The sequence below is a fragment of the Lonchura striata genome, chromosome Z (assembly GCF_046129695.1).
Source record: "Lonchura striata isolate bLonStr1 chromosome Z, bLonStr1.mat, whole genome shotgun sequence".
Lineage (NCBI taxonomy): Eukaryota > Metazoa > Chordata > Aves > Passeriformes > Estrildidae > Lonchura > Lonchura striata.
The window spans coordinates 68,403,143-68,419,640 of record NC_134642.1 but is presented as its reverse complement, the minus strand read 5'-3'; the positions used below and the strand labels follow the sequence as shown (position 1 = coordinate 68,419,640).

Genomic DNA, 16,498 nt, shown 5'->3' with positions numbered 1-16,498 from the left:
TGAGATGGGATCATTTTATGTCTAATATATCTAACAGCAAAGAAGAAATTGCTGACTAAGACAGTGGAGAGAGAAATATTGGTGTCATCACTGTCTCTTTGCAATCACTTCCCCAAATGTTTATACATGTAGGCACTGACTAAAAATCACTTAAAATGCTATTAGAGCTTTTGCTGATTGTTTACTATGTTTGACTTGCTTATCTAAATACTTTAAACTAGTGCATTGTTTGAAACTATCTTGCAACAGGTGAGTTTAAAGGCTAGTTTAAAACTTGTGTGTTGATTACAAATGAGCAGAATAATTCTAGATTATTTCAAAATTTATGTAAAAATGACTGTAGCAGAGTACCCTAAAGCATCTGACTATTTATACCCAAATTTTAAAATAATAAATATATAATAATTAACCAGTAATTTTGCAATAGATAATTTCTCTCTACATTTAAATGCATTTAATAGTGGAAATCTTCAGGCTAGCTAGTAATGGAAGACAAACAAATGTTTAGTGAAAAAAAATAAAGAGAATGCATGCTGGTACCCCTTTGAAAGCAACTTTCAATCTGAAAGCACTATTAACACACTTGATCTGTCATGATGGGTACCAGAATATGATTTTACAAAAATTAAAAGAAATTATTATTGGAATGGACCAGAAATTCAACAAAAAATATTTGATAAGGGTTATATTTCTGGACATCTAGTACAAGCAATTATTGGTAATAATAAATTTTCTTTCATTGATGACTATCAGAGATATTAAAATGGTGTTTGGTAGTCTGTGGACCATGTGTCATTTTCCTGGTATGCCAAAGAAGTTCAAATACAATTATTTGGGAAGAACATTATTACATTTCTGCCTTAGATTTATGGTTGTATTCATAATAGGAACTGGTTTCATGTTGTGCCATCAAGTGACTTTGTGTATTACCCAACAGCTTTCTTCCTGCCAATCCAAAGCTAGGCCCAGAAGGAAAAACTGCTCACTGACCCACATACTACTCTCTTGCTCTCAAAACATTAACATCAGAGCATTTGTTGTAGGACATCACAACTAGATATGGAGAAATTTTTGTAGCAGAACGAGATGCTAAGGAATGATCTGCAGATTTCCATGGGGTTGTCTCCTGTTCATGGTTGGTGTGTAACTTGCTGTCTGCAGATGGAAGTTACTTCCCATTAATAATTGATGTTGCAATACATCCTAGTCTGTTTTAGTGGCAGATAGTGTTGCTTAATTTAAAGAACACTGCTAAGATCTTAATAGCTATTGGTTTTGATGAGCAGAAACCAGGCTAACACTGGCCTCTCTTTTTTTCAGAAACACTTGAAAAACAACTACTGCCATGATCAGAAAGTAGCAATCCCTTTCCACAAATTCAGTTTGTCCATAACCTTGTGACATAGACCATAAATATCCTTATATTTCACGCACTTGAACAATTAATGTGAACAGGATATATAATATTTACTTTGCCAAAACCCAATGTGCTATATGGTGACTGGCAGCCAGTCCCCAGTGGTGTCCCTCAGGGGTCTGTGCTGGGACCAGTTCTATTTAATATTTTTATAGATGACATGGATGAGTGCATAGAGTCCTTCAATAGTAAATTTTGCAGAGGACACTAAGCTGGGAGCTTGTGTTGATCTGTTGGAAGGAAGGAGGGCTCTGCAGAGAGATTTGAATCAGTTGGATGGATGGGCAAAGTCCAACAGAATGAAGTTTAATAAATCTAAGTGCTGAGTTCTGCATTTTGGACACAAAAATCCCCTACAGCATTACAGGCTGGGGACAGCATGGCTGGACAGAATTCAGGTGGAAAGGGACCTGGAGGTGCTGGTTGACAGCCAGCTGAACATGAGCCAGCAGTGTGCCCTGGTGGCCAAGAAGGCCAAGGGCATCCTGGCCTGTATCAGGAATTGTGTGATCAGCAGGAGCAGGGAGGTCATTCTTCCCCTGCACTCGGCACTGGTGAGACCACATCTCGAGTGCTGTGTCCAGTTCTGAGCCCTCCGTTTGGGAAGGATGTTGAGATGCTTGAGCACATCCAGAGGAGGCAACAAGGCTGGTGAGGGGCCTGGAACACAAGCCCTGTGAGGAACGTTTGAAGGAGCTGGGGTTGTTCAGTCTGAAGAAGAGGAGGCTTAGGGTGACCTTATTGCTCTCTACAGCTTCCTGAAGGGAGGTCGCAGACAGGTGGGGGTCGGTCTCTTGCACCGGGCAGCAACTGACAGAACAAGAGGACACAGTCTCAAGCTACATCAGGGAAGGTACAGGTTGGATATAGGAAAAATTTTTTTACTGAAAGAATAATAAAATACTGGAATTGTCTTCCTAGGGAGGTGGTGGAATCACAATCTCTGGATATGTTTAAATAAAGACTGGACTTGGTACTTGGTGCTATAGTCTAGTTGTGGTGTTAGGGCATAGGTTGGACTTGATGATCTTAGAGGCTTCTTCCAACCTCATTATTCTGTGATTCTGTGATTCTATGAGCAACCCATCTATTAGCAAAGGGTTAATTTCCTACTCCACGTGAGATCCAGACTGTATGCCTAGCTGACTTACTTGCAATGACACTACACTGTGGCAGCAAGGAAAATATTAATCAGTTGGCACTGGGGCTGCTACTGCAAAATTTACACCAGAGAAAAAAATTTAGAGGAGGCTGAGATCTGGATAACGGAAAAGCTCATATGATTTTCTGCACCAGACTATGGAGTTTAGAAATGAAAAAATATTTAAAAGGAAGCTACTTTTTGTTTTTGAAAATTATTCTTAGTGAGTTTATTGAATATGTTTTATTTGCACAGATGATTAATATGATAATAATAGTAAATTGCTAAAAGAATGTGTCCGAAAACACTAAATCAGAAAATACTTACTGGACCAAATAATTTTTTGCCTGCTTTATACCTAAAATCCACATACCCTATAGGAATATAAGACAGAATAACAGCTAGGTCACTTTATTTTAAACAAATTTATCTTTGGTCTTTGAAAACTGGCAAAGATATCTTATCTGATGACTTGGATGTTTTAATTTTTAAGTAATATAATGAAGAGTGTTCATGACAGGGTAGAAAACCAACTGGTGTATTTAAGAAAATACCAAGATTTTTTACATGCTTCAATGTTACCACAATTTCTTGCTGAAGATTTATGGAAAGAAAAAAAAAGATTAAATTCATAGAGTATCGAACTCTGTCTTTTGCCTTCCAAATGCAATGATGCTGATTTGCATTTTAAAAAAAAAATAAATTGTTAAACAATAAGAATAGGCAAGCCATTTCCATTACTGGAAATGTCCATTTAAGTTTTAAAACCTTTATTCAGCATGTAACTTCTTCTATGAGAAACTTTTATCCTGGTTGAACAATCCCCAATTCTTTCATCTTGTCTTCATAGGAGAGGTGTTTCAGGCCTTGTGGATTCCCTTGTATTTGCTTCAATAGGTCCAAATTCTTACACTGGGAGCCCTCAGAGCCCAGTGCAGCACTTTAGGTGTGGATTCATTAGAGCAGAGTAGAGGAGCAGAATCACCTCCCTTGACCTGCTGGCCAGAGTGCTCTTGATGCAGCCTGGGATATGTGCTGGGACATGTCCAACCTTCCTTCCATCAGTATGCACAAATCCTTCTTGTAAGACCTGCTCTCAGTTCTCTCATCCCCCTGACTGTATTGGTTCTAGGGGTTGCCCCAATCTAGGGGCAGGACCTTGCACTTGGTCTTGTTGAATGAGATATATTTTCTAGAATCCCACTTCTTGAGCTTGTCCAAGTCTCTCTGGATGGCATTTTGTCCTTCAGACAGATTGGATTTATGTCATCAAAATATGAGTGCGAACAATGAAACAGGAAAGAAATACATAGTCAATAGACTTCAAATTATTATATGGATCTCCACAGATATAATTAGGACTACTTAATCTCATTTGGCTCTACCTTTCAAAGAAGTTTGAGTTTCTAGTGAAATGAAGGCCATTCATGTTGGATAAGTTACCCATAACTCCTTTGCCTTCATGTTTCTCCTAAAGCAGTTGTAAAAAGATGCTAATTTTTTTTCATAGGAATTTAGAAAAGCACAAAACTAAAGTGGGCCTCAAAAATATGAAAAAACTTTGGATTTGATACTCTGCCAAGTAACAGAAATAGATGAGAGCATACACTGACAGACTCGGAGCAGTTAGGACTGAAAGATTAAATAAGATGTGAGAAATCAAAATAATCAGAGATCTTTGGGAACAGATATAATATTATTACTTTAATTACCAATGCAAATGGTACACATGTAGACAATATCATGCTAAAGAGAGGGGATAGACAGGTTGAATGTTGAATTTCTCTGTTCCTTTATTTCTTCCTTTCTCTACTTCATTAATCCCCATGTCAAAGGAGTACAATTTTTGTCCATACATTTCACTGGAGTTTTATCAAACGAATAGGGATTCTGCAAAATAATCTGTGATCATAATTGTATCTTGTATCATAATTCAGTGGACAACGATTTCAAAAAAGAAAGTTCCAAAACTATCCCTGTATTTTCTTTTTCATATTTTATGGTGGTTGTGATTAAAGACTTTAAATCAATACCAGTTGCCACACAAGAGTGTCTGACAAACTATTGTCATTTTCTCCTATAAGATAGATACATCAGGATAAATATTTCAATGTCAAAGCCAGTATTTCTTTTTCCTCCATGAGTACTGTTAAAAGACTTCAAATATTTATAGATTTTTAATTAAATATTATTGTCAACACTTATCAATATTCAGAACTTAAATTTCTCTCAGCAAATTAGTTCCCCCAGTGTTTTTTTTTTTTTTTTGTTTTTAAATTCTATTCTATGGTCACATTTCAGAGGAAATAAAAATGTGGACTTAACAGACTGATGCATGTCATGAAAATGAAGCAATTTAAGAGATACAGCAATAGCAAGTTACCAGGACTGAATGATCTCCCCTCAGAATTCTGACAATAGAAATTTATTAATTATAGTATGTATAGATGGGTATTTATCTTTTCTCTATAAGATAGTAATAATAATATAAAACCACCCCCATCACAGACTGAAAGGCATTAATACTGCTAATTTCAGTGTTTTGAGTTTAAGGATTAGTGTGAAAATTCAGACAAATTCTGGTGCTGGTAAAGCTGTTGAATTGTCCTAAAGATGATAAAAATGCAGGACTTGAAGGAGTATAACCTGAAAGGACTAAAACAATGCCTCTTCTGTAAAGAGGAGCTGAATTAGAGCAAATCAGGTAAAATTAAGAAAGGAATAAAAACCCCTGGATTTTGCAAAATCTTATTGAGACACAATGTGCCACTGTCTAATTCTTTGTGCCAGTGGTGTTACTTCTCCAGTTGGGAGAAAACATTTAACATCGTGGAAAAATGGAACAGTTAGTCCCTTTGCTTCTCATGGATTCAGCTAAATCATTCATTTGTGGTCATCCAAATTTTGGTCTACTTTCTTGCTCTTTCAGTCAATCAAATGGAATTTTTAATGTGTCCAGTAATCCCTATGCCTAGGCTTTACCTATTAAAGCACAAGTAAGCACAAAAGTGATGCAGGGCACTGGTTAACGGTGACTTTCTCTCATACATATGTAAAAAGCTTGTCAAATACACCTCTGCCTAATGAGAAAGCACAAATGTTCTGACAAGCAACAGCAACAAATTAAAAAAATAGTCACTATCCTGTCAAATAATGTTTGTATATCAAGGATCTTGAATACAAAGCATATTTATCAACAATCACATTTTGAGTAGAATTCACATGAATGTAACACCTTCTCTCTCTAAGGTTTTGAGTGAGGCATATTAAAGCAGATCATACAACTTACTTATCCCAGGAACAGAGGTTCTTTTTCAAAAGCTGTCAGCTTGCTGACAGATATGATGAACTTCAGTCTTGTAAAACATTTAATCAGACTTGTTCCAATAGCTTCAGTCCAAGGAGGGTTACTGTTTTCTTTAGAAAAATGTACATAATTGAGGAACGATGAATACATGCATAACTTGAATGCAAGTAATTATCTATGACATTTTTTATTTGTAATGAATAGATACTAGTCCATAACAGGCTTAAGGGAAATGTAAGCAGTATACGGAAATGTGTTTAATACAAGGCTATTTGCCAAAGGTCTGTGCACCATTCATTCAACTTTAAGAAACTTTTGAAAATATAGGTTGCACTTGCAAACTTACATGTATGGAGAGCTGGCAAGCTGCCTAGTTTGTACTTAAAGGATTGTCATCCTTGGAAAAATAAATTTCTCCAAATAGACAAAAATCAGTATTTCCATGTTTCACTGCAATCAAATGATAAGGCTGACAATTTAATGGCTCAACACATAAAATACATGTGGATAATTAGTTATTTTAATTATCAGAATTACAAATTCCTCTGTTTTCAAACATTGTATACATATGACAGATATATTTAAAAGTTCTACTAGATGCCTCCCCATCCGTAATCTTTAGTGATTTCTCTTAAGCTGTGAAATAATTTTTTTCCCAAATGCATGATTTTATAATTAACGGGGAAAAAAAATCCAATCCTGCACTGCAATCAGATTTTTAAACCTTTGTGTTAATGTCCTGTTTTATTAAATTTGATGTATATTTCATAGGCTGCTTGCCTGTTAAATGTATGTGGAAATGTGCTGGCATTCCAGCTGAAGAGATCTTTATGAGTGAGAAAATGCTCAAGGCTTTTTCAAAGTAGGTGCTGAACATATGTTTCTCTTCTTTGACTCTAGAAGATGCTAACAGCTCTTCCAGCAGACAGGTATCACAAGGTTAAAGGCTAGCAGAGCTGTGCACCTTCAGGATCTGACTGTCAGCAAAGGAGATGAATAGTTTCTCAAAACTAATAAGGAAAATGACAGCAATGATAAGAAGCAGAAGGACCTGACAACAAAAGAAAAAGAAAGGAAAAAAAAAAAAAGAACCAGCATAAAATGAATTCTGGGTAGTACAACACCTGGCAGAGCTGATTTTAATATCTGGCAGGTTGAGTTCACTAATCTTTGCTATTCATATTGATGTGATACTTCATAGAGTTTTAGAGATTATCTATTAAGACATGCAGTAATGTTGTTACAACATGGGAACAAGTTTTCTAGCACCTGCCATTCATTCTCCATGATAAAAATTGATATGATCTTTTTGAAATGCCTAACAGATAATTACTCTCAACACTCAATAAGAAAACAACATCTTTAGAGTGTCCTTTATCTTTAAAAAATTTTAAAAAGTAGACTAAAACTCACACCAACATTGTCTCCCCCTCTCTTTTGGTTCTTTGATTACTTGGAGCCTTGTAATCAAACTAAGCTTAGTTTCAGGACCCTTGGGGCAGTATCTCTTAGTTCTCTGTCAGGCTGCGTTGGAAAACAATCAATCTTGTTCTTGCGCTGGCTTGGTAGAAGTGCCACAACACATGGAGTGCGCTGCTTTGCTCTTTCTCTGAAGCTTCGATGACAAAAGTTTTTATCAGAAGCTGACTGTATTTAGGATTATGAATATGCAATGACTCTCATTAGTATTGAAGCACAGGAACACGGTCTGACATCCCTTGCCACTTTTAGCTGCTGCAGAGTTGTCTAATGAATTGTCTTGCTCTTTCACTCTCACAGTCTTTGTTGTTATGGCCCAGTTTGAGAATACTATTGATGGCAAAAAATTAATTGCCAAAACCCACTCTTGATTTTGTTAAACAGTTTTGAGTCAATGCTTAAATTGTCAAAACAGAAAATCATTAAACTCTACAGGATACAAATCCATCAAAAGTGGAGAGAATATGCATGTCTGCATGCATAGCCATAAACAAGCATAAAACTGTATGGCACAGGTATGCATCCAGTCTTGCAACTGTACTTATACATAAAACCAGATGTGTATGTATCAGTGATGTGTTTCAGAAGCCTAATGTCCTGATGATTTCTTTTATTTTTCCAGTAAAAATAAATGGAGATAATAGAAAGTTTTTCAAATGAGCTTGACTCTGATACATTGCTACTTCATCAACTGTTTTATTCACTTCCTTATCCCATTGGAAATATGCCAAGTACCTTTCAGCTCATCTGCAATCTGTTTGAATAAGTTATTGATAAAGACAGTTCCAAAAAGTGATTAAGATATATGGCTTGATTTGTTGTATTTGAGGAGGTGTGTAGGCTTTCAGAAACAAGTGAAAATGACCCTTTCCCCCCAACTGGTTAAATTAAGTATTTTTTCCCCTCTTAATCTAAAATTTCTTCTGACATAAAATAAGCTTAAATGGTTCTACAGATTGTGAAGGGTAAAGTGACTTGAAACAGCTAATTCAAAAAAGCTTAAGCAGCGTTCTGAAATGTATGTGTGTACTGTAAATAATAAAGGATAGGAAGTTCTCCCAGTAAGATGTCAGTCCTCTGAAGCTCTATATCCATTTAATCAGTAATGGAAATGGTCCCAGTGCAAGAAAAGAGGATCTCTTTAATTTTTACTGTGATTTTTTGGCATTGTTGCTCTAACACAAGCTTGGTTTACCTCTTAATCCAGCCTCAGAACTGTCTGTTCTTATCAGCTGGATTAGAAAATAATGAACATCTACATCTTGTGAGTATCAAATACAAAAGCAGTTTAAAATAAATACAGTTCTGACAAAATTGGCTCAAGTACCATACATCAAACACTTGTTACCTCTCTTTGCCTTAGTGACTGCACATGACTAAGAAAGAGTGAGTGATAAAATCTGAAGAAAGATGAAACCAATCTGGACCTTTTTAAAGATCATCAATCATTCTGCACAGCCATGATATTATTATTTCCAGTAAGCCTTGTTCTCCCATTTTATGGACATCTTAAGTCTCCCACCCCAGAACCAATACTACCATGGGAAATCATTTTTATGGGCAGCATCTCAATGTGGGCCAATCAGATCTAATCACATAACAAGCTACTGAATAATTCAATGTTCTCTGTAATTTTGCATTCTTCCTGCACTTTGCTGTCACTACAGGGTTTTAAAAGTATGGATTTTTACAATATTTATTAAGAAGATAACCATTTGCAGAAATTTTTCTTTCTCTATGTATTTCAATAATCATCTTTCCCTTAGATGGTTGCAGTGTATACACTACTGTACACAGAATATTTTTTATAAAATAATAACAATACACAATGTGGTACTCAGCTTTAAACTCTCCCAGTTTTTAATATACCAAATGTAAGGACAACAATAGCAAAACAATTGTGTTCAAACATAAAATATTCATATTTACGGAGCAAACTATAACCAGCATGTCTCTTAGCTGTTGCTATGAATACAGGGCTTACATTGTATGTGAAAATATTTCAGTTTTAATTGCAAATCTGTGCAGAGATGATTTGGGGTCTGTAATTAGCACATAAATTTCAGGCTTTGCAACTGCTGTGAAAACACACATTATTTATGGAACTATTATCTAAATATAATTCAGTGTTTTTTGCTTTCAATAACTACTGTAAAAGTCTGATTTAATAAAATGTGAAAAATTTCCCATCTCTTGCACTTCTGTTCACATTATGGAGCGTTCATTCCTCTGCACTGCCATTTCCCACTCAATCTGCCATGGACTTTGCTTTTATCCACACTTGACTCACACCTCAGGGAGATTTCTTCATAGCCATAAAATGCCTTGCACTTAATTTGTTTAAAATGAAAGCCTGGATTATTCAAATAGGTCTGAACTGCACAAACAGAGTAGTTTATGTGGCCTCCATCCTCATGCTTTTCATCATGGCTAGAAGCAGGAATAAACATGAAGTGTAGTCTAAGCTTGGTTTAAGCTTTTGTGTGCAGATTTCCAGTTATCCAGAGAAAGTTAATGGAAGGATGAAGTGTTGCCTTGTTATCACCTGCTTATTGTGAACTTCAGGCTCAACCACTTCTAGCTCCCATCAGTGTAGGGCACAACCAGTGCAAAATTTTCTTCTTCCTTGCCAGAAATCCCATTCATTTTCAAAACAGGTTACTCACAAAACCTGTTTTACAGCAATTGTTTCAGAGACCTTTCACTGTTCTTGAGTTTAAAAGTGTATTTTTAAGTCTCATGGAACTGAACATTTTTCTTGCCAGCTTTGTGCTTGTCTCTAGGTTCAGGACTGGAGCTACAGATAAAGAGACTGGGCACCACAGTGCCAGGTTTAATAGTAAAACAGAGCTTGCAGTAACAACAATGACAAAGTCCATAAATCACATCAGAATGTGACACATCTGAATTTTTCTCTCCTCCAAATTTTTTCCCCATATCTTTTTGGGTCTCTGTGTATATAGTTTTGCTCTCTTGGAAGGAAAATACTTGCCCACTTTCTGTCTGCTTCCAAACTACAAGATGGCTTTCTGTCTCTGGCTGCACCAGCACCTCTTTTCAATGGCAACCTCAACAGTCACTGCAGTAATATTCAGAATAATGATCACTAACAGGGCTGCCTTGCTTCTCCCAGGGCTGCCTGCTCTTACAGTCTGTATCTGCAGGAGCATCACCCAGGCCACTCACAGGGTGGGTTGAAAGCTGTATCTGTGCCAGAAATGTGCAATTTTTTTTGCATGGGGCTACCAGGATTTTTTGGGAGCAATTCCTTTTCGTATGTCTGTCCAGTTGCTGGCACTGGAGACAGGAGGAGCTCTGGATGGCATACACCAGCATAATTTTATATTTGGACAGTGAAATCAATGTAATGGTGCATATGCTCTACTAAGTTAAAAAGAGTAATTGAAAGATAAAGTGTGAAGCCATTGAAAGCTGTACATTAAAGTTCCAGCATTATTACTACCATTAAAATTTAAAGTGACAGAAGCCCAATTATGAACAGTTATTATATAAAATTAAGGTTTTTTTTGTCTTTGTAAAGCCCTCATTTCTGCTTTGCCACAGGATCTGTCTTCACGGCTTCTGGTGTCAGCAGGATCCTGAGCCTCCTGATGAGGAATGGATGAAAAGGGCAGAAAGGCTTGAAGCCTAATGGGGAATGGCAAAGCAGAATCTGTCAAGTGGTTTAGCCTGCTCTCGTGGTAATATTAGACAAAGCTTCAGTACCTGAAAGAGACTCCAAACCTGCCTTTGAAACTGAAAATGGCATCTGCGGGCCAAGAAGACAGCGAGTACATTTTTAGGAAGATAAAAAAGGATGGGTGAGACAGGAAAATTTTCTGACAGACAAGTGAGTTAATAATTGTTGTGTTTGCTTTCTTCACAGTTTTGGTGCTGTTTCTTTCCACAATAAACCTTAGCATTCAGTATACCTCACAAGACTGTCTGCTCAAATAAAAAAAAATTCTTCTGTATCTTTCTTTGGCTGGTACTATATGGACTACTTCAGATCAATACGTTATACCATCTTTAAAACGTCACAAACAATGTGCTTCCATTGGTGTATTGGTATATTTTCATTGCAACGGTATATATTGGTATTTTTGTATATTACCAACATATTGGTGTATTTTTCTTAATGTCTGGCATGATGAGAGGCCATGAAGGCCTGAGCTTTCTCATGAGAAGGAAGTTGCTATTTTCTGGGAACAGGGAAAATTTTAATACAGAATGTCTTTGAAAAATATCAGAGTTGTACAGTCTTTCACACTAGGATTTCCAAAATTGAAAGTGGCATTTGGCCCAATGGTAGCAGAACTGTAATCTAAAAATTCAGGAAAGTAGACCTGTCCATATATCAGCCACCCACCATTCAATGTGCAACAATTCAGTTCAGTTTGAATTCTTTTACATTATCAACATAATTCCAGACACAGAACAATGAATCTAGTTTTCAGATAAGATTAGTGACACCTGAATAATGTGGAAAATCCCTAAGTAAATGCCCAGATAGAAGGGAAATCAGAGCACTTTTCAAATCTGACAGAATCAATTATTTCTCCTTACGAGTGATATCAGAATTTTAGAGTATTTTTCCTAGCTACCTGTCAAGCAGCTGTACATAAGATTGTGACATATCATTCTCACCTTCAGCAATGTTGCTGAAGGAATATGAGATACTTTCCATACACTAATCATCATCAGCCCAAACAGTTTTCATTTTTAATCCTACATTTAATCAAAATGGAAGTGATCAGAAGAAAATATCAGAGAAATTGTTCAGACCACACTTGAGAACATTCATCAAGAGGGGTGTAAAGTAGAGGCAAAAGGATGTTCGCTTTGAAGGTACTTCTGGGGCAGGGCATAAAATGACTTCAAGAGCAGAAGATACAAATACACCTTACCAGCTCACCCTTTCTGATGGTCATAAGTATCTGTGCTACAAAAGAAAGCTACAAAACATTGCAGGGAGACAAACTAGTGACGAAGTCAAGCTTTTACCTGCCTATTCCCCAGAGCAGAAATTAAAGCTACCAGTGGAAAAGGTTTTTAATTTTCGACTGGTAGGCCAATTGTCAGCAGTTGCTTTCCACAATACTGGCAAGCTCAGTATGTGGTGTTTATGCACTACTTTGAATATTTGAAGTGGGACACTGTGCAGCAGCTAGAGGACAGCATCCGTCTGTGCTCAGTACTGTACAAATACTGGATCAACACATCAAGACATCTCTGTGTCTAGGAGATTACAATGAAGGAAACTGACTGGAGATTTTTCATTGTCCTGTTAAGGACAAATTAGCAGTGATGCTGAATCCTAGAGGAAAAATTCATCACTTATGTCACTCCAACTGTACCTGTATGCTTATATGCATATGTATGTTGTTCTGAGCTTGACCTAGCCTGGGCTGGCCTTGCACATGAAGGAAAGAATCACCATATGTCATCACCAAAGAGGTTGCTCCCAGCACCGTCCTTGCAGCTGGCTGGATACTGGGACTAAGTAACCTTTGGGATTCAGTCCAAAGCTTTCCTGCAAAAAGAGGTGAAGGCTCAGCCCAAAAAAGGCTATTTAATGTTGATTTAGCAATAATGGTGAAATCATTCAAGGAGGGAAACATGATCTATGCAGATGGACAATGCAGTGTGTAAAGCTGTGATCTGCCATCAGATTGCGAGAAAAAGAATTATCTTATGCACTGTAGATACTCTTCACCTGCTTTAATTTTTAATAGAAATGTTCCTCTTCAAGTGCTATGAGCAATACAAGTTTAATGTGAACTTAGAGGACCATGCAACAAAAGTATAATTGACTCACTATGATCACTCTTTGGATATTTTTTTCCTTTTTCTTAAGTCATAATATTTCATTCTTAATGGAATCAGAAAATGACAGAGAGCTGGAATCTGACATAGCTGTCAACTAGTGTGAATTCAACCTAGTAGCCAATATTGAAATTTGGTTTAAATTGCTGCATAAGTAATTGTAGATCAGAGTATTGGAATCAAAGAGCCATGGTAAGACATAAACCACCTGCAGGTCATAGGCAAAAGGAAACAGAAATAGTGTTTACAGAGGTCAAAGGTTTACATTTTTAAGTATCACTGTATTGGGAAACAGAGGTCACTTTTTATGTTTGTGGCATTTCTCTGTAAAAGCTGAGTTTGTTTTACATGCAGGTTTGGTATCTTTCCACTAACTAGTCTTACAACTGAAAAGCCAAATAAACATTATTTACATTGAACATTTGAACTGTTGGCCTGATACTGACACTCTTTTTAAGCCCAAAGTAGCTTACTTTCATCTTCTCTCTGCTTGTGCTGCTTTACCCCATCAGTAGTAAGCAATGAGGAAAGCTGCAACATCCTGTAGCGACTATAACACATCCTCCCTTTAATTACAGATTTATGTAGTATGTCAAAGCCCATCATCTGAATGGGTAAGATTGAATTCCATGACTGCTGAATTGGACATGCTTTGAATTGAAATAAAAGTGGCGAGGTGGCTGTGCTTATTAGGGGCTCCTAGTAGAAGTCTTGGTGCCTTATGGAAAGGTACTGTTACTGCCTGTGTTGTTTTCTGGAGGTTAAAACTGTGAAAACAGATGAGAAACAATATTTGCTCTATCAACCAGACTAAAGTTAATAAATCTAATGTAACTGGGAAAAGAACATCACAATTTAAAAAAATGTGGCCCAGTCCCAGTTTTAGGGAGTAGATGAGGGGCGATGAAGTCATCACATCCTCACACAGGAAAATTAACAATGTTATATATTGCATATAAAGCTCCCAAACACATTATTTTTCTCTTAAAAAGATCTCAGACCCAGAAGCTCTCCTATCGCTTTGAACTTGTAATTTCTCTTTCTGACCAAAGTTTGTAGTCAGAAAAGACAGAACAAATTTAGTATTTTTTACATCTTTTTTCAAAGAAGGATGGCTTCACAGCTGTTTCTTGATCCTGATTAAATGCATAGGAAGAGTATAACTTGCTAATTTTGGGTATTAGTCCTTACCTACAACAGTGTGAAACAGAAAAGGAAGGGATCTGCTTAGTCACAGTCTGGATCTGTTGTTCTATTTTCAGTTTTAGTAACAACGTTTTGTTATTCTTGCTAATGACATTAATTTCTTTTCTGTATTTCACTGTATTTCACCTTAAAACAATTATAGTAATTTTCCATTACAAAATAATTGTAGAAATACTAACTTATGCAAAGTGTTTTGAGATCTCTTAGGAAAGGAGGTATAGAAAAGGAAATCTGTACAAGAAGATAGCTGGCAAGAAACACCAGCTTATGGTACCACCACCACCACCTGTGATGCCATCATCTCACAGTACACTCTTTCTCCTTTCAATTAACACATCTTAGCTCATACCTTATCAAAATATTTGCACATATGCAAATGTGAACATGGGCCTAAGAACTTTCATCAAGGGAAAATGTTTCCTTGTGGAGAAAACTTATTAACAGTCAAAGCAGTGATGGAATCAGCACTTGGGGCAACTCCAAAACCACCTACTCAATCTCACAAGGAAGAGAGTTAGACACAGATCCTGGCGGCATAATTAGTATTTCCTCTGGTCTGGCTCTTGTTATTTCTGTTCACATCTATTGAAAGAAAAAAAAAAGTTTTAAAGCTGTGATTGTGTTCCCCAGCAAAGCTGAATTCCATTTTGCAGGAGATTTTAATTTCTCTTATATCCACTACCAGGCTGACAAAATCAGATGACAACTACTAATTTCTATTTCCCTCTGTTGACATCACCAGCAGATAGAAATGTGGGAAAGCTGCTTACATCATTCAATTCAATTACATCATTCAATTCAATTGATATGCTGGTGATGTCCCTTGCCTGAAGAATGTGCGTAACTATGTATGTTTGCTTCTCACTGTCCTTTCAGCTAAGGATTGGAGAGGAGACTGGAAAGAAAGGAAATTTTTAACCTTTTCTTCTACTTCCTTCTTTCTGTGCCTGATATTCTTTTCTGCCTGATATATAGAAAAATAGGGTGTGTGCCATATTGTGAGTAATAAAAAGGTCTGTATATAGGAGATAAGCAGGCAGACACTAATAATATTTTGAGTTTGTTTTGTGTATGCTTCTTCTTGGCCCTACTCCTCCCTTCATTCTTTAGTTTGTAGAAGCATGCAACTCAAAAAGAGCACAGCCAGGCTCCCAGTGCATATGGTGTAGAAGAGAATGAAGGACTAATCATTAAAACACCTTTCATTTAGTAGTATCTACATTAGGAATACCTCGCTAGGCACACTGACAACGACATTATCAGGCACAAAAGAAATGTACACAAATCCACTTCAGTTTGGCCCTAATTTCTGAGCATTAAGTGTGTATTAAAGGCTCAGAAAAGTCCTCCCTTAAACTTAATTAAGAAAGGACACAAGACAAAGTTTTATAAATATAAGAAGATGTTGTTGCTGATGAACTGATTTTGAATTTTGCATATTTGATTTACACCAATAAAGAGGAAGAGACACATGCTGCTTTCATTGTAGCATTGGTATCATACCCTCCACTTCTCCAGATATAAAAGGTATCTAGGCTGTTTTTTGTAAACATATAGGTGGGCAGTATTTGTGCTGATATTTTGCTGTATGACAATTACATGAGGGGCAGCTTCTAGCTGCTGATGGGGCATTGCTACATATATCAGCTCTATCCATGCATGGCTCTCACTGGAGGAAGGAAGAAGCATCAGAGGGTCTCTGAAGAGAAACCTAGGCATGGGAGCATCCTTGCTCAATGTGTTTAGAGGGTTTTTTCAGCTTTTATTAAGGTTTTATCACAAACTTAATCATATAGCTTGGTAGTATCAGGCCCTTGTTTTATTGCAATAGTGGAAACCTTGAGTTAATAACAATAGTGGAAACCTTAAATTAAATTGTCAGATATAGTGAAAGTAGGACAGAACTCTCCATAGACACCCAACTGAAGGTAGCACTGAGGACTGCAACCATACACTGCAAGGTGGACACACAATGGGGAAAAGGAAAGACAAGTTCTTCATCCCTCACTCTCTCAACTCACCACCCTGCATAACCTCCCACAGCTTGAAGCAAGACATGAAAGTCAGCATTTCGCACCCTCCAACAGCTTTGACATGACAGGTATGGTATTTTCTTACCCAC

At 36.9% G+C, this 16,498-nt stretch overlaps 1 protein-coding gene across 1 annotated transcript in view; it reads left to right on the top strand.

Moving 5' to 3' along the window:
• Window positions 1–15,848, top strand: part of LOC116184592 (uncharacterized) — a 69,311-nt gene extending 53,463 nt beyond the window's left edge. The window contains exon 5 of the mRNA XM_077790426.1: window positions 10,909–15,848. Coding sequence (XP_077646552.1) covers window positions 10,909–10,970 — 62 coding nt within the window. The 3' untranslated portion in view covers window positions 10,971–15,848. The remainder of the gene's footprint in view (window positions 1–10,908) is intronic.
• Window positions 15,849–16,498: the final 650 nt, after the last annotated feature.